Source organism: Palaemon carinicauda, chromosome 6 (genome assembly GCF_036898095.1).
Source record: "Palaemon carinicauda isolate YSFRI2023 chromosome 6, ASM3689809v2, whole genome shotgun sequence".
NCBI lineage: Eukaryota > Metazoa > Arthropoda > Malacostraca > Decapoda > Palaemonidae > Palaemon > Palaemon carinicauda.
In genome coordinates, this window is record NC_090730.1 from 113,879,025 (window position 1) to 113,904,627 (window position 25,603).

General features: G+C 45.2%; 1 protein-coding gene across 1 annotated transcript in view; it reads right to left on the reverse strand.

Annotated features, from left to right (window-relative positions):
• Positions 1 to 8,233: 8,233 nt before the first annotated feature.
• The window catches only part of LOC137642614 (uncharacterized), a 51,192-nt gene continuing 33,822 nt past the window's right edge, over positions 8,234 to 25,603 (reverse strand). The window contains exons 4-5 of the mRNA XM_068375321.1: positions 23,628 to 23,771; positions 8,234 to 8,789 (exon numbers count right to left, since the gene is read on the reverse strand). Coding sequence (XP_068231422.1) covers positions 8,386 to 8,789; positions 23,628 to 23,771 — 548 coding nt within the window. The 3' untranslated portion in view covers positions 8,234 to 8,385. The remainder of the gene's footprint in view (positions 8,790 to 23,627; positions 23,772 to 25,603) is intronic.

A 25,603-nucleotide genomic window follows, 5' to 3' on the forward strand; every position in this document is an offset into this window, starting at 1 on the left:
AGTTTCTTCAGAGTGAGAAGAACCGCCATGGCCTCCAAGATGTTGATGTGAAACGTCTTGAATAGGGGAGACCACGTTCCTTGAACTTGTCAGTGGTGGGAGTGACCCCCCCATCCTTCTAGCGAGGCATCCGTGTGGATGTTGATAGATGGAGGTGGGGGTTGAAGAGGAACAGATCTTTTCAGGTTCCTTGTCTCCGACCACGGCTTTAGGAGTGAGCGAAGCCTGGTTGGCAGAGGTCTCTTGAGATCTCTTCGAGCGATGGATGCGTTTCTTCTCCAGACTCCCGATGCATCTTTTAGCTGTGCTCGTAGCACTGGGTCTGTCACTGAGGCGAACTGGAGGGAGCCAAGCACCCGTTCCTGTTGTCGTCTTGAAATCTGTTTGGACTTTAGAAGTCTCTTGACAGATCCGGCTATTTCCTTCCTTTTCTTCAGAGGGATGGATAGACGGTGTGACTGAAGGTTCCAATGAATTCCCAGCCATTGAAACTTCTGAGCTGGTGACAGTCGAAACTTTTCGGTGTTGATTTTGAAACCCAGATGTTCCAGGAGCTGGTTCACCTTTTTGCAGGCACGCGAGCATTCTTCCCACGATGTCGCCCAGACCAGCCAATCGTCTAGGTAAGCCAACACCTGGACGCCTTGAAGGCGTAGCTGGTGGACGATCGTGTCTGCGAGCTTCGTGAAGATTCTTGGGGCCACGTTGAGTCCGAAGGGCATGGCCCTGAAAGCGTATTGTCTTCGTTGAAGCCTGAATCCTAGGTAGGAGGCAGCCTGGTGATTCATTGGAATGTGCCAGTAGGCGTCCGCCAGGTCTATTGAGACCGTGTAAGCCTTGTGAGGCAGTAGAGCTCTTATTTGTTGAAGAGTCAGTATCTTGAATTTGTTGTTCGCAATGAACTTGTTGAGAGGGGACAAGTCCAGAATGACTCTGAATTTGTCTGAGTCTTTCTTGGGAACACAGAACAGTCTTCCCTGGAACCTGGTGGACTTTACCCTCTTGATCACCTTCTTGTTCAAGAGTTCTAGGACATATTCTTCCAGGATGGGGGTTGAGTGTTGGAAGGTTGGAGGTAGTGTTATCCAGCTCCACCCTAGTCCCTTTTTGACGATGCTGTGGGCCCAAGGATCGAAGGTCCAATGATCCTGGAAGTGGCGGAGTCTTCCTCCCACCGGAAGCACTTCATTGCTTCTGGTTTCCCGAGGGTTTACCACCTCAGCCGCCTGCTCCCCTTCCTCCTCTCCCTCTGGATGGACATCGAGAGGAGTCTTTGCTGGAACCTCTACCTTTGGGGCGAAAGGTAGTGGATTGCCTTTCATAGGGAGGGGTAAAGACTGGTGACTGGGCCACCACTGGCTGAGGGACCAACTGAAAGGTCTGCTGTGGCTGAGCCACTAGCTGGGGAGTAGCGGGTGCCGGAAACTGGCATTTGGCCTGACGCTGCTGGGGTCGGGGCTTGTTGGACTTCTTCTTAGGCTGTGGAATGTCATCTTGAGAAGATTTCTTCTTTCGGGACATGCCCCACTTATTGAGAAGGTTCCAATTGTCAGTGGCGGCTCTGTCCGCAATCTCTTTCACAAGGTCCACGGGAAAGAGGTATTTGCCCCAGATGCTGGAGGAAATCAGTTTCCGGGGTTCGTGTTTGACGGTGGCATCCGCAAACACGAATTCTCTACAGGCTCTCCGGGCCTTGATGAAGCTGTATAAGTCCTTCAGCAAGGTGGCAAGGTGGGTCTTTGCGAGAACCATGTAGAAGCCTGGGACCCGAATGTCCCCGCCCATTGTCTCGAGTTGCACCTGAAGAGACAGAGAGGCAGCCAGCCTCTCCTTTGTGTCTTGTTCCCGACGCAAAAGGTACTCAGTGAGCTTGGTTAGGTTCTCGTTAAATTAACGTCAGCCTCCAGCTTTCCAACAGTGAAAGTTAACTGGATGTCTTTCCAGATTTTATCATCGGGAGGTAGGGTGAAGGAGAGAGGCCTACATTCCTCCAATGTAGGGCAGGGTTTTCCTTCCTCCACCGCCTTCAACACAGAATGCAGGGCCTTTTCTGCAAAAGGAAAGACCATGGTGGGAGGAGCAAGAAAGGACGGGTGTTTCTTGCTTAGGGCTGGCATCTTGGAATTAGTGTAGCCCCTGCTCTTCAGGCAGTCGGCCAGCATAGCTTGAGCCTTAGAGTGGTCAAACACTATGACCTCCTTAGGTTCGGTCTCCTCCTTGGAGACTGGTTCAGACTTAAGACGGATGTAACAGTACGGGTAGGTGTCAAAACTAGGGTAGAACTCCACCTCTTCAGGGGGATGGCACCTAGTTTGTCATTAACAAAGATGCGTCCAGTCATGATGGGCATGTGTTTTGCATGTCTCCAGGGATTGGTCACTGAGCAGGGAGAAGATCCTTGGCGGAAATCTTCTTCGGCTGTTTCTTCATATTCATGATTTCCCTCTTAAGGTCCGCATGCCCCTGGCGGAACTTCTCATCCAGGAATGCCACCAGAGCTTGGAGGGTATCCTGGGTGCCCACCACCGCAGGTACTGGAGTGGCAGATGTAGAGGGAACTAGTTCTGAAACAATGACGGAAGCCACGGAGGGTGCACGGGCGATCTCGCCCTCAAAATCAGGGGTCTTCACTTGATCCTCTTCCTCTTTTTGACCCTCAGCCATCAGGGTCCTTTCAGTGTCTTCGGACACATCCGACATCCTCTCCACTTCGTTGATATGACAGCCTTGGAGAGCGTCCAAAACATCCGGTTTGACCGTCAGAGTTGGACGCAGGGGATCTCATCCTTGGGAAGAACGGCATCAGCAGATACCTTAGGAAAGAGCAGGGCTCTCATCTTCTCGTTTGGGAGATAATGCCCCGTGGCGTTCTTTTGGAAACCGCACACCCACTTTCACAGTTTCTCTTGGGCGTTGTCCCTGGCCTCCGCTGACGGAGGGTTATCGAACGCCTCATCGAGCAGGTTCTTGCATACTGTGCAGATGCGTCCAGTCATGATGGGCATGTGTTTTGCATGTCTCCAGGGATTGGTCACTGAGCAGGGAGAAGATCCTTGGCGGAAATCTTCTTCGGCTGTTTCTTCATATTCATGATTTCCCTCTTAAGGTCCGCATGCCCCTGGCGGAACTTCTCATCCAGGAATGCCACCAGAGCTTGGAGGGTATCCTGGGTGCCCACCACCGCAGGTACTGGAGTGGCAGATGTAGAGGGAACTAGTTCTGAAACAATGACGGAAGCCACGGAGGGTGCACGGGCGATCTCGCCCTCAAAATCAGGGGTCTTCACTTGATCCTCTTCCTCTTTTTGACCCTCAGCCATCAGGGTCCTTTCAGTGTCTTCGGACACATCCGACATCCTCTCCACTTCGTTGATATGACAGCCTTGGAGAGCGTCCAAAACATCCGGTTTGACCGTCAGAGTTGGACGCAGGGGATCTCATCCTTGGGAAGAACGGCATCAGCAGATACCTTAGGAAAGAGCAGGGCTCTCATCTTCTCGTTTGGGAGATAATGCCCCGTGGCGTTCTTTTGGAAACCGCACACCCACTTGCACAGTTTCTCTTGGGCGTTGTCCCTGGCCTCCGCTGACGGAGGGTTATCGAACGCCTCATCGAGCAGGTTCTTGCATACTGTGCAGGCCTGCGGATCCCAATAGCGAAGGTTCCCCTTTGAGATCGAACAGCCAGCGTGGGTTCGGCACGCCAAGTGGCCGTAGAAATTAGGGCGACAAACGCCGCAGAAGATGCTCTCACACTTCATATACTCCTCCTGTAAAAGAAAGAGGAAATGAGTATTTGGAAGTCAATACAATTATGACTTACAGTAATCTTAGATTAGAATTAAGTTAATAAACTAATAATATAAGATTCCATTTATGTATAAGCTTAAGATAGGTAAGATAGAAAGGAGGTAGGAAAGACATACTTGTGCATCCAGCCCAGCCAATTGCCACGACCCCACACTGTAACTAATTCAAGAGGACCGTCATGGGCCCTGGGAGGAGGAAGAACATCCGTGTTGGATGAGCCAAGCATAGGCTTCCTCTAGGGAATTAGGTATGGTGAGAGGGGGAAGCTGAATTCATTCAGTGTATAAGAAAAGGGGGATAAGCTAAGCCCCCTTATCAGGTTAGGTTCCGGCAAGAGAGTGCGCATGGATGCGCAGAATATGCTGGAAAGATTTTACTGTACAACTATACACAATAGTTTTCAGTCTAGGGTATAACCATACCATAGGTGTACTGGCTATTATCCATAGCTGCACAATAATAGCTGCCGACACCGGGCCGGCAGGAGGGAGGAGTGATTGGTGGCGCCGGCAACCTGGCGGCATGCCGGAAGCTCACCTGGCGCCGGCAGGTCCCCATCAAGGATGGACCCTTCCAAGCCATCAGTCTATGTGGCAGAGAGAGAGGGTGACACCTTAGGTGATGGTAGATCGCCGGCAAGCCGGTGGCCCCCGGCAGCCGGTAGGTGGCTGGCAACGGCATACCGACACTGACATCATTCAATGAGGCAGGTAGGGTACCGGAGACACTGACGGCTAGCGCCGGCAGAGTGGAGGCGGCAGTGGACCGGCACTAAGAGAGAGAGAGGTATAGGATAAGAGGAGAGAGAGGGAAGGGTAATACCCAGTACCCATTCCTTTCTTCCTCCGGAAGAAGTGTTCAAATGAAAGGGAGGGGTGCAACCTTTCATCCGGCGGCAGAGAGCCGGCAGTCGGCTATGTTGCCAGTGGCGGCCCAAGGGAGGACCGAAGAACATTCAAAGAAGGGAGGTCCTCCGCCGTCAGACCAACCGTCGAATGCTATCCCATAGTTCGACTATATGCGGGAAGCGTAGCAGTACGGACTAACCAACGAAAGGACCAAGCCGAACCCACAATCCGCCGGCACGCAGTGGAGTTGCAGGATGGCGGACAGGGGTGTGATGGCTAGCTAACACAAATGGGATAGAGGGGAAGGGGAGAGAGTCCTGAGGGGGAGTGTATGGGGGAAGCGTAGCTCCCACCGGCACTCCCAGGAGTGGGGATTCTATTCAGGGCTAGCCTGTCTAGGTAGGAAGAGTTCATTCTTCAGCCTAGGGTAGGTTAGCGCAGAGTAGGTACAGCACTAGTGTCCTGTCCTAAACTATAAAGAAGCAGAATCCCCTTAGACTGCCTAACCTAGGCTAGGTGAGCTAGTCTGCTAGACCAGGAAAGGCAGGGGTAGGACAAGTCGCTAGACCACAGGGAGGAAGGGTCGTAACCCAACCAAGTGTGAACTAGGGGTAAGGGCAGAGCCCCACCACCTTCGCCCTCCAGCAGGGACCAGAAGGAGAGTACATTCTCCTAAAGGAGGGCTGGGGACAAATGACTGGTACTCTGAGGTTCTGTCCCAAACTCAAAGCGCATGTACTATGACAAGGAGAAGGGGAAGCAAAATCTTAGCCTAACCTACCCGAATGTATCGAGGTTAGGAGGGCTAGGATGTAGCCTAGGCTACCTCAGAGGGAGGAGATTACCTTAGATAAGGTAACTGGGGAGGTGAGGAATTATACAAGCGCCCTAGTGTTAGGTTAGGGGCAAGGGAGTCGACTACCAAGATCAACGAAACCCCTTGTATACTCCCTAGAAGGCGAAAAAACATATGTGCAATCACTGAATCTTGTATGTATAAATGCCTATATCTTCATTTTGTAATATAACACTAGGAACACTTAATATATCATGCAAGAAGTAAACATGAACACTTAGGCTATCGAGCCTAGGGGCTAGGCTAGCAATCTAGCATAGGGTTCGGCTAACTGTGATCGCCGAAAACGAATACTATCGGCATAATATAGCTAATTCCTAGCAATGAAGACTAAATAACTAATATTGATAATTAGTTATAAGACCGGGAGGGCTGTTCTGGCTAACTAAATAAAGCATGCGAGGCGAACAGCAGCGTCGCAACATGACGCCTCCGGTCGGGGCACAGCTCCGCCACAAAACACAAGATTTAAAGATAAAAAGTCGTTACTTTACGGCTGGAGCTTATTTATACAATACAAGAATATGATACTCAACTTTCCAGAAGGCGAGGCTGAAGATTGCGACATGATAAAAATTACTTAGCTAGCACTGGGAAAAACACCTAGTCAGAGACGCTACGTAAAAAGGAACGAGGATATGGCTCGCGGATGTGACGTCAGTCAAGATGGTGGCCGTTTGTTTACATCGCTAGGTACCGTAACAGTAACGCAGGAGGAGAGCTTTGCAACGGCTCCTCCCATACTTGCTACACTCCCCCTCGAAGCGTAAACTCTATCAGGGGTGCAGATAGCTATGTGGCGTGTCAAGCATACGTCCCGTTATTATACGATATCCTAAAGGGAAACCTTATGGGTACTCGCGCCAGAAGTTAGAGTTCTGTGATACCTTTAGTTTAATTCTCTGGGAATATCTACTGTAGTCATATATACCTTTAGGAAGTTACTGAAGGAACCTTCCATCAGGACATCATGGCTTGAGCCCAAAAAGCTTGTTTATTAGTGGATCTACTCTATAAAGTAAGTTGTTTTGTTTATTAAATATAAGTAAGGTTGAAATTAAAATAAATTCCCACAAAAAAAGAGGTAAAGTTGAAGTCTGAAATGTGGATGCCTACAAGTAAATCCTGTATCAGAAATGTGGTGATAGTTAACATTTCTGATGCCTTACATTTAGTCAAGTTGATTTAGTAGTTAATACTTATTGTTCCTATTTTTTGACACCTGTTATTCTTTTTTAATATTTTTTACCATATAGCTGGGTTTATTCTTTATAACAATCTGGTACAATATTTGATAAACTTGAAGCAAAGAAGAACTAATTTACCCCTCAAATAATGATATTGATTATGACAGTGCTGGGAAAAACTGTTTAGAAAATAAATATCACTTTATAATCATTCTACTATTAGTCTACGGGAGAAATAATTTCAGCCTATCATTTATCCAATGCTAGAGTTTACTAATAAAACTTTTTTCAAAGAAATATCAATAGCATATGCGAGACAATAAACTGTTAAAGAAACATGTAGTCTTACTTATTAAAGCACTTAATGTGTCCTCTCAGTCAGGCTGCTTACTCGTAACAATATGAGAAGTCATACTCAAAGCTTATACACTTTAGTAGCCAGTAAATTTTAACACTGTGTATCTTCCTGTACATAATATATGTATGCATGAATGAATAGACTAAGCTTATTTGTAGTCTTAAAACAAATACGGTCTCCGTGATGTACAGTATATAAAAAACAACCTGGACTCCGTTGTACTTGAACCTCTCATGCTTGATATTTAATTCGAGTGAATTTGCAGCAAGAACTGCTTCCGTCATTCTTATAACTGATGTTTATGAACTTGGTTACATTTCAACTTTTGCGAAAAAGAGGAAGACAATTCACAAAACTAATTGTCAAAATTTGGAAAAAAGCGCCCCCAAAAATCAACCGAACTGTAGCCATCAGCTGCGTTCGAAGGAATGAGAAGCAAGAACGTATAGGGGCACTCGAAGGTGATAGGAGGTGTAGCGGCTCCCTACTTATCCTTCCCCTTAGTGGATTAGACTGGGTAAGGTCTGTTTGGGGTGCAGATATCTATGGTTATCTTAGGATACGTCCCTGATTATACACAAAATCTTCGGATAGTCGTTTCCGGGGGTTGGAACCCCGTGATACCTGACGGTAATTCTCTTGTAATATCAATCGCAGAAATATTATACTGTAGAAGTTGCCAGAAGGAACTTCCATCATGATGACATGGCTTGAGCCCAAAAATAGATTTTTCCTATGTCAAAATCTCAGATTTCAGATTCCTTTACAGTATTTGTAATTAACGGTTAATAATTTTGTTTCCTTCGCATATTTATTGTACTTTGAATTGAAAATGAATACAGTATTACCTAGTACTCAAGAGAGATACTTTAATAGCATATTTCCCTTAGAGGAAACAAAAACAAAAAATAATAAAACACAAAAAGAAACTCCCTTCTGGTAAGTATGTGTGTTTTGGCCTTTTTCCATCACCCCTGAAAGGTTTTTTCACTGATTCACCTGACTTCAAAGATTATTAAATGATTTGTATTGGTCACAGCATCTCCATATATGTGACCTTAAATGAGATAACTCATTGCACATCTAACCCCATGAGTAACACTTGATCAATAACTAAAATATTTTAATGTATAAAATATCAAGTCAGAACCCAAGGAATAAAAGGAACAAAAAGAATCAAACAATACAGCATTTATTTATGAGATAATAAGAAAATGACATTTACTAAGACAAGATTTTTGCCAATAACATTTCAATAATCTCAAGGTAATTGACACTAAACAACATTTAATTATATCAAATGCTTTATCCTTTAAATAAATCTCCTGCTATACATCGTACTCTTTCTTAATTTTCTTATTTGGAGATGGAAGAGGGGAGAATTTCTCAAAACCCTTAGGTATTTTACTTTTCTTCAGAGGAGTTATTGTTTCTTTTTTAATCCTTGATTGCTTTTCCAGTTTTTGTTCCTCTGAAGGTTCACTGTCAAAATCACCTCTTTGAAGGGAGGGAAAAGCGGCTTCAAAAGTTCTTTCGGAGCCACTCTCCCTTTTAATAGTTCCAGATTTCCTTCTGTTTTCTGAAAGCGGACTCATAAAATCATCTTTTGGATATGTTGCAGATATAGCCTCTTTTTCTAATGCACTTTTCCTCTTTTTACTTTTGTGCTTCTTTTCTCCCAAAAGTTTAGGTGTAGTTCCCGAGTTATAATTTGCAAGATGGTTTGGAGATCCTGAAAAAAAGCAAGTTTTAGTATAGTACTGTATAAGGCATTAATAAAGATTTAAAAAATCAAAAATTTTAAGTAATTTGTATTTTTCCTAACAGTACTTACCTCAAACTACTTTCTTAGGAGTATCTGGGATCTCCTCCCAACTGACCGGAGTTTTGTGTAGTTTACCCTACTCCCGTTTTCTATGAGGGGTAACCTCAGGTGGTGTGATACGCGCCCTGAGGCGCCCCGGGGCCAGAGAGCGTGCTTGCTCAGGTCTCGATCCCCAGTAAGTTCTTGATAGCTTAGGTTTCTATGAGGTCCAGCAAGGCACTCAGGGAAGGATGGGTGGGCCATTACCCGAAAGTAGTTCGAGGTAAGTACTGTTAGGAAAAATACAAATTGCTTAAGATTTGTGATTTGTTCCAACACTGAGTACTTACCTCGAACTACTTTCTTAGGAGACTTTTACCTTAGGAGGTGGGAGTGTCCTTCAGGACCTAGAGACCGTGAGAAGTATATAAGAGGAACCTAGATAGGAGACTAGGTTCTGCTGACCCCAAGGAAAACACGAGAGAAATAGGGAAAACTACACAAAAACCCATCTTAGTGTCCAAGTAACTCACCTCTGCAAGAAATCCTAGGAAACATGTCCTTCCAAAGATAGTGTATCCCATGGCAGTTTCAGGTGACTACTGGAGTCATTTCGGTAAGGGAGCAGGGGAAGGAAGAACAAGGGGGTTAAGGAAAGAACCTGTGCCTCTTGGACTTACTACCCGTGGTTATCACTGGGGCTACACCTTTAAACTGTTTGGAGCGCGGAAATGACGGGACCTATCGAGAACCCGTCCAGGGACTTCCTCGAGTAGTCCTTCAAGTAGCGAGCTGTGAAGGTCGACTGGTTAGACCAAGTACCTGCCTTCAGGATCTGGCCCACTACCATATTCTTCTTAAATGCCAATGAAGTACTTAGACCCCTAATGTCGGGGGGTCTGGGCTTTCCTGGAGGGGGACCCCTGCACTACTGTAGGCCCTGACGATCACCTGCCGTAGCCAGAAGGAGATAGTATTCTTGGAGACTGGCTTCTTCACTAGTCCCGAGGAGACGAACACTCTTGATATCGGGTCGAAGTCTGGCTGTCCTCTCTAAGTATTTTCGTACTGCCCTGACAGGGCACAGCTGCAAGTCCCTCGAGTTGTCCGATCGAGGGATTGCCGGCACTGAGAACCCTTCAAACTTGGGATCCCCAACGGCTGGATTCTGAGTCTTTGCCACAAAGGATGGGACGAACCTGAAGGTAGCCTCACGCCAACCCTTCAAGTGTGACACCTCGTACGACAGTCCGTGCAACTCCCCTACCCGTTTTGCTGCGTGTGCCGACGATTCCGCGCAGGACAGTTCAGCGCCGACAGTTCAGCGCTGCCAATTCAGCGAATGACAATTCAGCTTAGAATCAATTCAGCGCATGACAATTTAGCACAACGATAAATCAGCACTAGGACAATTCAGTGCAAAAATGCACACACATTCACCCGTATCTTATTATTAGCATATAAAGAATATTTCTTTATTATCATAATTATTATTATTATTATTATTATTATTATTATTACAACCATTACTGTTGTAATTCATGGTTGTTAACAATAACAACCACTGAATAAATAAAGACAGTTATAGTACATGCTTAGGACGGTATATATTCCCTTTTCTGGAATGCAGTTGTTTATAAACATTTGCTTAGTTAAAATAAATAAAGACAGTTATAGTACAAGCTTAGGACGGTATATATTCCCTTTTCTGGAATACAGTTGTTTATAAACATTTGCTTAGTTAAAACTGAAAAGCCAGCCTTATGGAGCGGATTTTATCGGAAAAAGGACGCGAGCATATTCTATTAAATGGATTTTGCTATCGTTTGGATAGAAAACTTGGGAATGGAAAAGAGTCTTGGCGTTGTACACAAGACAGATGCAAAGGTCGAATCCATGAAAAGGCATTAAGAACTATTTTGAATCTATACCCGGATCTGACGCCAGCTACTATGCTATGTGATTTTGAAAAGGCTTTCCAAAATGCATTTTCAAGAGTTTTTGTAGGAACGCAAATAAGCGGTTGTTTTTTCCACCTTGCTCAGTGTATATGGAGAAAAATACAGGCATTGAATCTTACCCAGATTTATGTAAGTGACGAGCATACTCGTCGACACTGTAAGATGTTGGTGGCCTTAGCTCTTGTGCCTGCTGACGATGTTTGTAATGTGTTTGAATCATTGCAAGATGTTATGCCTCCGGAATTGGAAGAGTTAACAAATTATTTCGAGGACACATGGATTGGTCGTCCATTCCGTCGTCGTAGAAGAGATGCGGTTTTTAAACCCGAGTTATGGACTGTTTTTGATCGAGTGCAGGGCGACCTACCTAAGACCAATAATTCATTAGAAGGGTGGCACCGAAGTCTCCAGTTAACATTGGGTCATAACCATCCAACCTTTTATAAGTTTGTCGAGTTTCTTAAACTAGAGCAAGATAGCATAGAGAAAAGGATACTGAGAATAAGAGCTGGACTCGACGATGGTAGAAAAAACCCAAAATACCAAAGGACAGCTAAGGCAATAAAAACGCTTGTTAATGAGTATGGAAGTCGATTTGATAAGTTGGAATACTTACAAAATATAAGCTACCTCATTGAATTGCAGAAATAAATTAATTCATTTCTTTTTACATATACTGTATGTATTATTTTTAATATGTAAATTTAATAAATCTTTTATATCCCTTTTTATATATTATCAATAAAGTGTTAAAACTTTTTGCTGAATTTCCTTGTAGTTGCTTCATTATGCTGACTTGTTACTGTGCTGAATTGTCATTCACTGAACCGTGTGTGCCTTTTGGCGCCGAATATGCCAGAGCTAACAGAAAAACTGTTTTGAGGGCGAGTTCCTTGTCCAAGATGTCCTTTAGGGGTTCGAAGGGAGGTTCTGACAGCATCTTCAGGACTCTGGCCACGTCCCACTGGGGCACCCTACTGGCTTGAGGGGGGCACGATTGTTCGAAGCTCCTGATGAGCATCGAGATATGTCTGGAGGCACCCAGGTCGATGCCCTTCAGGAGGAAGACTTGACCCAGAGAAGCCCGGACTCCTTTGATGGCTGGGATAGACATGTTTACCTCGTCCCTGAGATAGACTAGGAAGTTCGCTATCTCTGGAATGGAGGCCATCAATGGTTTGATGTTCCTCGAGACGCACCACTTAGTGAATGTGGCCCACTTTTCCTGGTATACTGCCGCTGATGAATGCCTCAGATACCCTGACATCCTTGCTGCCGTTCTCAAAGAATATTCTTCCTTCCTCAGGAGACGCTCGATAACCTCCACTCGTGAAGGCGGAGGGACCGAGGGTTCTCGTGGAACCTTTGAAAGTGGGGCTGCCGGAGAAGGTCTGGCCTGTCCAGAAGGGGCCAAGGTGGAAGGCGCCCCAGTTCCTTTATATCCGCGAACCACTCTCTCTCCGGCCACCAATGCGCTACCAAAGTCATCCACAGGTTGTCCGCTCGCCTCACTCTGTTGAGGACCTGTCTGAGCATCCCGAAGGGAGGGAAGGCGTAAACGTCGAGGTTGTCCCAAGGGTGCTGGAAGGTGTCCTCGAACGCCGCTTCTGGATCTGGCACAGGAGAACAAAATACGAGGAGCTGTGCGTTCAGTCTCGTTGCGAAGAGGTCCAACACTGGCGATCCCCATTTTTGAATGAGGGTCTTGGCCACTTCCGGGTGCAAGGACCACTCAGATCCTACCATTTGACCCATTCTTCTGAGGCCGTCGGCCAGGACGTTTCTCTTCCCTGGAATGAACCTTGCTGAGATCTTGATCTGTTCCTCTTTGGCCCATTCCAGCAGTCCCATCGTGAGGACGCACAACTCCTTCGATTTTAGTCCTCCTTGTTTCTTTATGTAGGCCACCACCGTGGCGTTGTCGCACATCAGTGCAACGGTGTTTCCCCGGAGCCGATGGACGAACTCTAGGCACGCTCTTCGCACTGCCATCATCTCTAGTACGTTTATGTGCTGGTTTTTCTCTTCGTCCGTCCAACTTCCTCTTGCTGTCCTGTCGAGGAGATGGACACCCCATCCCTCCTTGGATGCGTCCGTGAACAGAAGCATCTCTGGAGGGTCGGCTGCGTAGGGCATTCCCTTGAGGGTGTTCAATCTGGCGAGCCACCACTCTAGGACTTCCTTCGTCTCCGGGAACACCGGGACCACCTTGAGGAGGGGAGTCTCTCTGGTTCCAGGTCTCCTTCAGGTTCCATTGAACTCCCCTGAGTTTAAGTTTCCCCTGGGGGACTAGCTTCTCCGAGACGAGGTGGCCTATCAGTCTTTGCCAGTCCTTGGCTCTCCTGGGCTGGTCCGACAGGAAGGGCCGGAGGATTTGGTCCAAGTTGTCTAGTCTCTCCGCGGAAGGGAAAGCTCTCGCCAACCGAGAGTCCAGGACCATTCCGAGGTAGGTCATCCTGGTGGAGGGTATCAGTTGGGACTTCTCTAGGTTGATGATGATACCCAGGACATTGCAGAACCGCAGGAGCTTCGCGCCTTGTTCCCTCAGTACTTCCCCTGAGGCTGAAAGCAACAACCAGTCGTCCAGGTACCAAATCAGGCGGATGCCCTGTTCGTGTGCCCAGGCTGAGACTGTTGTGAAGACCCTCGTGAAGACCTCAGGGGCTGTGGACAGACCGAAGCAGAGGGTCTTGAACTGCAACGCTTGGGTACCCCATTTCACCCTCAGGTACTTCCTGCTGGAGGGGTGAACAGGGATTTGGAAGTATGCGTCCTTGAGGTCTATGGGCATCATGAAGTCCCCCTCCCTCAAGGCCGCTAGGACCGACTTCGGGGGTCCATATTGAAATCGGTCTTGCACACGAACTTGTTGAGGGCTGAAAGCTCCGACTGGTCTCCAGCCCCGTCGCTTTCTCCACCAGGAAGAGCCTGCTGTCGAACCCCGGGCCCAGGTTCTTAACTGGTTCTATCGCCCCTTTCGCCAGCATCGCAGAGACCTCCTCTTGTAGGGCCATCCTTCTCAAGGGGTCCTTGGGTGCCAACCACTCTGCCTGTTGATCTGGCATTAAAGGTGGGGGGTCCACCAGGAAGGGCAACCTGTACCCTTCTTTCAGGACTGCTACGGTCCAAGGATCTGCTCCGTGGTCTCTCCATGCTTGCCAAGAATGTTTGAGGCATCCCCCCACCTGAGGCTTCGGCAGGAGTAGGGGGACTCTCTCCCTATCTCCTTCTAGAGGCGCGGCCTGAAAGACCTTTTCTGGCTGCCGCATAGGAAGGTCTGAAGGATGACTGTGTTGAAGACGTTCCTCTACGGGAGGGCTGCGAAGACTGAGACCAGGCCGTAGTAGGGGCGTCTCTCCTGGGTTGACTAGGTGAGGCATGAAGAGGATGGGAGGCGTCGGAGGGTGCCCTTCTATGGGTAGGTCTTTCTCGCTGGAGGGGGTCTGGATTCTCCCGTATCCTTCAGCTTCCTGACCCTCTCTACCGTCTCTTCCACCGCCTTCAGGGGGAAAACTGAGTCGTCTCACAGGGATAGGCTCCTCAGGGACCTCGCTTCTCTGTCAGGGAGCCTCCTTACGAGCTTGTTGAGCACCGTGTCCCTTTTACGCAGAACCCAATTGGCGGCCTGCGTGATGGATTGGTATGAGAGAAACTTAAGGGCTTTACCTCCCGAGCTAATCAGCTCCTTCAGTAAGGCCTGCTTCTCCGGGATAGTGAGGTCGTAGGAGGACTGGAAGCCTACCAGCGTGGAGGCCCACCAATCCAGCCACGAGGAAACGTTCACCAGGTCCTTGGCTATCTCCTCCATCATGGCAACTTCTGAAGGGGAGAAACAGATTGGGGCGGTAGTAGCCCTCTCTTCAGCTGCTCCTTGTCCCAGGATGGCGTTTGCAGGCTCCACAGTACAGGGACCTGCGCGATGCCCTTCAGGAAGGTAAAACCGGCTCTGGGATTTTAGGCCTTGAAGAAGCTTGGAGGAGCTCTGGGTCTTGGGGGCTTCTGCATGGTTGGCCACGATCTTGTCCACGTGAGCCCTACCCAGCCTAACATCCCTAGCCAAAGGCAGGGCTAGCAAGGGTCTCTGCTGCACCGGGGCATCAACCAGCCTGCTGAGGCTTGAGAGCCAGACTTCGTCGGAGGAGAGCTCGGGTTCGTCCAATCTGTGATGCCTCCTAATGAGTCCTATTACCCTCCTGAAGGCCGAAACTTCTGCTGCTGAACCTTCTCCATTGTCGTCCATTTCCTCCGTAGGACAATCCGCTGCCTGTGACGGAGGTCGCTGCGCGGGGGGGGGGGGGGGGGGGGGGGGGAGAGAGAGAGAGAGAGAGAGAGAGAGAGAGAGAGAGAGAGAGAGAGAGAGAGAGAGAGAAACATCTTGGAATGGTCCAGCTTCGGCGGCTCAGGGCGTAGCACGGGCATCGCCATCGGGACGGAGGCCTCCATCCTGGACTTATCCCTGCTTACGGAGGTCCAGGTAGATGTGGACTTGCTCGTCGAAGGGAGTTGCTTGTCTCGTTCCTGCCGACTCGACGTTGACTTGGAGGTCGGGACGTGGCTGCCAGACCGAAGGGGCGACTCTCTTCGCTGGGCGGATGGAGTCGGACCCTTCGCGGACTTATGCCTGTCCGCTGGGACCTGAAGAAACGACTCCCTCCGTCAATCGTATCTGCCGCTGGATACGTACCTCACTGGTGAGCGAGCCCATGGGAGCCAGTTCGAGAGGCCCGGAACTGCTGACATCTCGAGAAGTTTGCTACGAGGGATGATGACCCATTCTTCCCCCGGGGAGTCACTTCTCCTAAACTTCCTCCTGGGGGATCTAGAGTGCCTACCCCCGTGGCGGGATCTGGAGTGGGAGTGGGAGCGAGAACCAGAACGTCTCCTGCGGGACCCCTCACAACGTCTCCTGCGGGACCTCTCACAACGTCTCCTACGGTCCCTCGGGGCTCTGTCTTCCGAGGAGCAAGAGTAGGCTTCAGCCGAGGAGCCCGACGACTTACATGTTCTCACCGGCGGGCCCGACTTGTGCTGCGTTGTTGATGGGTTCACGCGTCGCTCAATGGAAGAAGAGGGCTGTAGGAAGATGGACGGAAACGTAGCTGAAGGTGCTGGAGGGGAGCGTGGGAGTTCCTCGATGGGGGACCAGGTTTCAAAATCTTCCTCCATCCTCAACAGAGACCTGAAGGGCGTCTTCGGCGGCACCCACGTGAGGGAGTCCGACGGCAGCGAGTCTTCCTTCTCGGCGGAACCCTCGGCTGCAGAAGCACCTGAAAAACACGCCAACGAGGCGGGAGAAGAGGTAGGCACAGTTTTTCCCCACATAGGATCATCTGAGGAGACGGGCCCTGCTTGCACCAGGGTTCCGTCCCCTGAACACACTCCCGTCCCTCCCTCAGGCCCCTCACTTGCCTGGAATGATGCCACAACACCACTATCCCATAAATCATACTCCTGGGGAAGGGCCACAGGTCTCTTCCACGCAACTAACTTACCTTGTCCCCTACTCTGGGTAGGGGAAGGCGGCAGCGAGGCTCTGTCTGACGATACGCCCGGCGAAGCAAGAGGAGAAGAGACGCTCGGCTTCTTAGGCAATCTCTTAGACGCCTTCTTCTTTTTGGTACCGTAACGCACCCACTGCACCTCGTTCCAGGACTCGCACTCCAGACACGTGGCTGTAGGGGAACACACACTGCCCCTACACGAAGAACACAAGGAGTGCGGGTCAACTTCAGGTTTCGACAGGAAAGCACCACACGATTTACCGGCCATAGGCCCAGGACAACGGCGGGGATGCTCGATTACGCACTAGAAAGGCACCGCGAGACACAGGAACACAAAGGGAAAGGATAAGGGGGAGCACAAAGGTACCACGTGGATACCGCGTGAGACACAAAGGGTCGCACTGGATAAGGAGAGCGTCGTGATGTTATCGCGACGCGACCAGAGAACTTACTGGGGATCGAGACCTGAGCAAGCATGCTCTCTGACCCGGGGTCGCCTCAGGGCGCGTATCACACCACCTGAGGTTGCCCCTCATAAAAAATGGGAGTAGGGTAAACTACACAAAACTCTGGTCAGTTGGGAGGAGATCCCAGATACTCCTAAGAAAGTAGTTCGAGGTAAGTACTCAAGTGTTGGAACAAACCATTATTAATAAATAACCAAGTATGATATATTCTAGTTTTTTCCAGTCCTTTAACCCTTTAGTGATGGCTAGCTTTTGTAGACGTGCACATAGCATATTACAGTACTGGGAGCTGGCTAGTTTTCACTGACATGCAGGCATTCTGTATGAATCAAGAGGCAGAAGTTTGTATTTTTATGGAATACATAGCAACAACATATTTTAATCTAGTAATTGGTAACCCCATCTAGCACTTATTCAGACAAAGTTAAAAAGTTTGTAAGTATCACTTGTAGGAAATAATTCTGAGAAGACTTCCCAATAACATATCCTGATCCTAAACTGGGGGAATGGAGAGCCAAGAATTATAGATCAACAGATAAAAAAACTGCAGTCATATGTTTCATAATAGCACACATTAAGGGGGAATGTTCTATATTACCTTAGTCGATATTAATACCACCTCAATCTTTACATGCTACACCTCACATAGAATTGTACATCCGTACTGAGAGTGCTGAACCATAATTAGAATAAAGACAATAATGTAAGAGTGTGAAGGGGAGCTGTACCGTAAGGGTTAAGGTGTTCTATAGCAATGCTAGGTATGTGGTGGTACGCGAACTGGTGCTGATACGAGAGTCATCAAGTCAGCAAGTTTCCAGAAAAGAAACTTTCATAATTTCATTAATTTTACCTTATGTACTAATGTATACAATTTATCAGCTGGCTGGTGGAGCTTGATATTCACTAGGGATTGTTTCCTGGGATTCCGTTGCTTTTTTGTTCCGGGATTTTATTTTTCTTCCCGGGAAGTCCCGGCTTCTTTCAGAATATGTGCAAATGAAAAAAAATCCATCTTTAATAATTACGAGCTATTGTCGTATAAGTGAACCTATTACCTAACACTGTTCTACACGATTTAGAAGCATTGCCAGCGAAGTGTTCTTTTTAGTGCAGCAAAACGACTTCTTATTCAGCTTTATGATGAAAATAAGAGCTGAAATATTTACTTTACCTAAATCCAAAGAGGAAGGAGAGTCTTTTATCAGTCAACCCAGGTGCTGTTAAAAAAATCATAGAGGGCAATGAAAAATAAAAAAAGTGTACAGTATTCCTAAAACAGCCCAAACAAGTACGGAAACTAGCAAGAGCATAACTGAAGTCTAAAATTTTTTAAGCATCTGTAGAAAAGACAGCAACCATAACCAAGAGAAAAGCTGCATTAGAATCTATACCACCCAAATCTATCGAAGAAGAAAGTTTTTTCATCTGTAGGACTGTTTTTCACGAGACAAACTCAATTAAGTGTAAAAGTGTTAATTGTTTGTTTTCATGATTCATATTTCAGCTCAAAATAGTTTGTAAAAGCTACAACCACAAATTATTATTTTCCTACTTTACCTATTGTATCAAAAGAATGATATATGAATACAGTAAATAATTATTTCATATAACTTCCATTTTAGCAGGTTTCATGCAAATTTATGCTTTGTGGAGTCATTTGAAGGCAAACAGTCATTCTAGACATTACTCATTTTTTTCTTCACCAGGTTTATATTACAAAATCATGTGATTTAATACAGTGATTTTATTCCTTTTTTTTTTTTTAAGATTTTGTTCAATTGTAATGAACATTGATAATTTTGCTTTCACCAGGTTTATACTGGATTACAAAAGCATGTGATTACATGAGATATTTTAATACATTTTGTAAAAAGATGTGCCACTTCCTTATGTAATTTCAGGAGTAATAACTATAAAATTTTGCTTAAAAGTCTTAATTTTTTTCTCTTGGATTTCAATAAACGGTTCTTTTTGCGTTATATAATATGGATATGTCTTTGCCAATGCTTCAAAGATAATCAAATAATCACGTGCTATAAGTCTTGAAATATTTCATTCCTTAAATTAAGGAAAACACTTAACCTTTTCCAGAAATCCTGGGATTGGGAAAAGTGTCTCAAATGACAATCCCTTATATTCACAGACTGTGGTAGAGATTACGATATGACAACATATTCTGTATTTACCATATTATAGAGATATTTCTACTGTTTACATGAAATGTTTTCTTCAAATAAGAATGTGTTATCTGTTATTTTGTCCATGGAAACAAACACAGAACACAGAACCTACATACATTAGAATTTTTCTGACCATCCTTACCAAGTTGACTCATTTTGCATTCGCATTGGCCTTCAATAACCATGATCCTTCAAAGAACAATTTTACGGTCTGCATAATTGCAAGAGCCAGTGCCTGGCTGGAAGGGCCAGATAATCAACAACTAAGAGCAACTTATTGTAAAAAGATACGGCCTACAAACAGTTACCAGCCAGAAAGTGAACATCAAATCATCATACAGATACAGTATCTGCGTGTTTATCATAACCCACTGATCTGAGAATGTACGTACAGAAAATCTTTACTTATCCATGTTTATTCTATTTAATAAAATACAAGAACAAAGTGGATGTGGCACTTTAGTAATAAGCATATGGCATCTTTATTATTATTAATAAAAAAAATATTAAACTTTAATTTCTAAATACAATGTAAAATCAACCATTCTCCAGATTCCAGAGACTATACCTGAATAATAATTTTCTTTTTAACACAAAAAAATAAAGACAAAAATCAATTATGAATGTTGTGCATGGAAAATATTTTCTTCCATTAAAAAGAAAATAAATCAATAACTATCTTCACTAATAAAAAGGGATTTAAAAAATCAAATATTAGTGCCCTTATTAATTTTCATACCTAATTTACAGAGTGCAAAGCAAGGGCCCCACTTTTCCATCTGTAAATTAAGAACCAAGCCGAGACATGTCACTGAAAGTGATGTTTAATCAGATGACAGCGATGTACATGAAACCGAAGTATTACCGACAAAGAGACTTCGTACTTGCTTCACTCGGAAATATGACTCCTCATAAATTAAATTTGGTTTTGTAGCAACTAATTTCTTACACCCTTTCTTACCCTCACTACTTCGTTCCTAACCCTATCTACTTGAGATACACCAGCCATACTCCTTAGACACTTCATCTCAAACACATTCAATTTTTGTCTCTCCGTCACTTTCATTCCACACAACTCCGATCCATACATCACAGTTGGTACAATCACTTTCTCATACAGAACTCTCTTTACATTCATACCTAACCCTCTATTCTTTACCACTCCCTTCACTCACCCCAACACTTTGCATCATTCATTCACTCTCTGATGTACATCTGCTTCCACTCCACCATTTGCTGCAACAACAGAGCTCAAATACTTAAAACTGGTCCACCTCCTCAAGTAATTCTCCATTCAACATGACATTCAACCTCGCACCACCTTCCCTTCTCATACATCTCATAACCTTACTCTTACCCACATAACTCTAAACTTCCTTCTCTCACATACCCTTCCAATTTCTATCACTAATCGGCCAATCTTCTCTTCCGCGTCTGCAACCAGTACAGTATCATCCGCAAACAACAACTGATTTACGTCCCATTCATGATCATTTCTTGTCTACCAGTTTCAATCCTCGCCCAAGCACTCGAGCATTCACCTCTTTCACCACTCCTCCATCAACATACAAGTTAAACATCCATGGCGACATCACACATCCCTGTCTCAGCCCCTCTCTCACTGGAAACCAATTGCTCACTTCATTTCCTATTCTAACACATGCTTTACTACCTTTGTAAAAACTTTTCACTGCTTGCAACAACCTTCCACCAATTCCATATAACCTCATCACATTCCACATCGCTTCCCTATCATACGCTTTCTCCAGATCCATAAATGCGACATACACCTCCCTACCTTTTGCTAAATATTTCTCGCATATCTGCCTAACTGTAAAAATCTGATTCATACATCCCCTACCTATTCTAAAACCACCCTGTATTTCTAAGATTGCATTCTCTATTAGATCCTTAATCCTATCAATCAGTACTCTACCGTACACTTTTCCAACCACACTCAACAAACTAATACTCCTTGAATTACAACACTTGTGCACATCTCCCTTACCTTTATATAGTGGTACAATACATGCACAAACCCAATCTACTGGTAACAAAACACATTAAACAATCTCACCAACCATTCAAGTACAGTCACACCCCTTTCCTTCAACATCTCAGCTCTCACACCATCCATACCAGGTGGTTTTCCTACTCTCGTTTCATCTAGTGCTCTTCTCACTTCCTCTCTTGTTATCTCTCTCTCATTCTCATCTCAGATCACTAGCACCTTAACACCCGCAACAGCAATTATAACTGCCACCCTATTATCCTCAACATTCAGTAAACTTTCAAAATATTCTGTCCACCTTTTCCTTGCCTCCTCTCCTTTTAACAACCTTCCCTTTCCATCTTTCAATGTCTCTTCAATTCTCGAACCAGCCCTCCTTACTCTCTTCACTTCTTTCCAATATTTCTTCTTATTCTCTTCATATGACCGACCCAATCCCTGACCCCACCTCAGGTCAGCCGCCCTCTTTGCTTCAGTTACCTTGCGCTTTACTTTCACTTCCACATTTTTCTCTCTATATCGTTCATACTTCTCTACACTATTACTCTGCAGACATTCTTCAAATGCCCTCTTTTTCTCTTCCACTTTTACCTTCACTCCCTCATTCCAACATTCACTGCCCTTCTTCATGCTGCCTCCAACAAACTTCTTGCCACACACATCACTTGCAATCCCGACAAAATTTTCTTTTACTAACTTTCACTCCTCCTCTAAATTACCAGTTTCTCTTACTTTCTTATTTTCACTCTGTCATATGTCATTTTCAACCTTTCTTGATATTCACTTTTTACCTCCGGTTTTATTAACTCTTCAACCCTCACTACCTCCCTTTTACATCCCCCCACTCTTTTGCTACAACTAATTTTCCTTCCACCAAAAAGTTATCAGACATACCGTTAGCCATACCCCTAAACACGTGCACGTCTTTCAATCTTCCTAACATTCTTTTAGTTATCAACACATAATCCATTAACACCCTTTCTACCACTCTTCCATTTTCTTTTTGAAAAAGCTAGAACTTATCACCATCTCTTGCTCAACACACACATCTATCAGTCTCTCACCATTCCCATTTTCACCTGGTACGCTATACTTCCCAATGACACCTCATACCTCTCCAGCGCCCACTCTAGCATTTAAGTCACCCATGACAACTACATAATTCCTTCTACATACCTAGTTAATTCATTTCAGAACTCATTCCGCTCTTCACTTTTCTCACAACCTGGCCCATATGCACTAACAAAAGCCCAACATACCCTACCCAACCTAACCCTCACCCACATTAACCTAAATGATATCTCCTTCCATTCCACTACTTGAACTGTTATCCATTCATTCAGCAATAAAGCCACACCCTCTCTTGCTCTTCCCCTTTCAATCCTAGACACTCTACCAGTCACTTCACCCTTCCCTATTATCTTTCTCACACAAAGCTAATACAGTATATCCATCCTTCTATTCCTAAACATACTTCCAATCTCACATCTTTTACTCTCTCTCGTACTACATCCACGCACATTCAGACACCTCAAAACTAGAGTGCGGGGAGCAGTCACTCTACCCCCAGGACCACCTCTTCGATGTCTCTCAGGAATATGTAATACAGGAGAGGGCGTTCCCAGCCCCTCGTCCCGTCCCTTTTAGTCACCTCTTACGATACGCAGGGATACGTTGGCGCTATTCTAATTGTTTTTATGCCCCCGCAGCCACAGGGGGCAAGATTGTTATATGTTTCATCAATTAAAAACAATCATCATTGATGCCGGCAAAGACCTTAATATTACAGTACATTGCTACGAAATGCCATCAGAAAGCACTTGATGAATCTGGTAAGCAGGTTTCAGTTTTACTTTCCAACAGATGATGATCCACAGGAAAGGAATGGATGGATCTGAAATCCATTTATTCCACTACAAGATAGCTTCAATATCATTATGGAGGAAAAATTGTTGGAGCTGGCTAGTGAAGAAGGATTGAAGAGTTTAAAAATATCATCATCACTGGGTTTATTTTGACTGGCCAGACAGTACTACATTGGATCCCTCTCCCCGGCCAAACAGTACTACATTGGATCCCTCTCCCCGGTTATGGCTCATTTTTTCTTTGCCTACATATATACCTCTGTCCTTAAACACCTAACAACCCTGAGATTACCAAACAATTCTTCTTCGTTCTAGGGGTTAATAACTTTATGAATGTAGTTAGCATATGTGAATGCATTAGGAATAATGTGTAATATGGATACAGATTGTACATATTGCAAAAAGATATTTCATCACTTGACATGCATGCATGCATTGTTTTTACATTTTTAGGCATTTGTTTCTTTAATCTCATTTTCTATTGGATCTACACTCAGTCTGCTAATCGAACTTTCCCCTTACTGCATGTGCAAGAATGAGTATTGTCTTGCATTAAAAAGTGTGCAATTATGAGAGTGGATAAGGAAAGGATTAATGTACTCTTCCTGGACGTACGTTGTACTGGTCCACTATGCCTCCAGGGACGTATACACACTACTAGCCACGGCGGTGTTAAATTGAGCAATGAATACCATGAACATTATTGTTATATAGTATTGATACTTTTTCAAGTACTCTAACAAATAAAATTAGACCTTTTATAAATATTAATAATTACCTGGACTTTCAAAGAAAACCCTTTGCCTTATTTCTGGAGGCTGATGACTTCTAGTGCGTAAATCGTCAATGTTTACCTCCTGAGCATCTGAGTAAGCAAGGGGAACTTTCTTCATTGTTATATGACCACTAATTTTCAAATTCGCTGAAAAAAAATTAGAAGGATTACAAAAAAATCATAAGATATAACAAAAAAAATACAATCAGAAAGTTTTTACAATAAACATATTTCCCATAGAAACCCATCAATCATACTAAGCACAAATTACAGGCTGTCTCAGGCCCCAGCTACATCCTAAAATATTGCTACTAAATATTGACAGGATACTCTCAGGACTGGTCAGATATTATTATTATTATAGCTTATATAACCCTAGTTGGAAAAGCAGGATACTATAAGCCTAGGGGCTCCAACAGGGAGTGACCTGCCTTGACTTGTGATGCATTGGCCAAGGCTTGACTAGGTCGAGATCGGAAGGCCTTTCCTTGGCAGCTTCCATTTCAAGGTACCTAACCATTATAGGTAGTAGGTTGGTCAAGGCACCAGCCACCCGTTGAGATACTACCGCTTGAGAGTTATTGGGTCCTTTGACTAGCCAGACACTACTACATTGGATCCTTCTCTCTGGTTACGGATCATTTTCCCTTTGCCTACACATGCACCATATAATCTGGCCTATTCTTTACACATTCTCCTCTGTCCTCAAACACCAGACAACAATGAGATTACCAAACAATTCTTCCTTGCCCAAAGGGTTAACTACTACAATGTAGTTGTTCAGTAGCTACTTTCCACTTGGTGGGGGTAAAAGAGAGACTTTTAGCTATGGTAAGCAACTCTTCTAGAAGGACACTCCAAAATCAAACCAATGTTCTCTGGACTTGGATAGTGCCAGTCTCTGTACCATGGTCTTTCACTGTCTTGGGGTAGAGTTCTCCTGTTTGAGGGTACACTCGCGCACACTATTCTATCTTATTTCTCTTCCTCTACTTCTTTCTTAAAGTTTTAATAGTTTATATATGAAATGTTTATTTCAATGTTGTTACTCTTCTTAAAATATTTTAATTGTTAATTACTTTTCTTGTAGTTTCCTTATTTCCTTTCCTCACTGGATTGTTTTCCCTGCTTGACCCCTTGGGCTTATACCATTCTGCTCTTTCAATTAGGGTTGTAGCTTAATAATGTGCAGATAGGGTGTGCGAGGGAGCTGGCACCAACAGAGGTAACGGTGAAGGCGCTCTAGGCTGAGGTGCAAGAGCTGAAGAGGCAGGGGGAGTATGGAGAGATGACAATATACAGTAATACCTTGAGATACGAGCGACCCAACATACGAGAAAACTGAGATACGAGGAGAGATCCAAGCAAATTTTTATTCTGAGATAAGAGGACAAATATGCGATACGAGGTACAGTAGTTCCCTATGAGGCCGCCAGGTGGCCGCATGTGCGAGAGGCGGCTCACGAGGACAACATCACTCAGTCTTTCCCGTCGGATCTCCATCGCGTAAAGTTATCTACGAGCATCGGCCGTATTGTTTGCTTTTTTTACTTGTTTTTTGCGTGAATCAGTGCAGATTTAAGTGAATAAACAATGGGTCCAAGGCAAGCGAGTGCAAACAAAGGTAGTGAGAAGAAAAAGCGTATGATGACAATGGAGATGAAGCATGAAATAATCGTAAAACATGAGAGTGGCGTAAGAGTGACTGAGCTGGCGCGCCATTACGAGAGGAGTACATCATATATATGTACCATCCTCAAGCAGAAGGATGCTATAAAGAACACCAAGCCTTCCAAAGGAGTAACCATCCTTTCCAAGCTGCGTAGTGATATTCACGACGTGATGGAGAGGTTTCTTTTAATCTGGATAAAGGAGAAACAGCTGGCGGGAGAGTGTGTGACCGAGACGATCATATGCGAGAAGGCCAGTCGAATCTATGAGGACTTGAAAGGCAAGCAAGCAGCCAAGAAAAGGAAGAC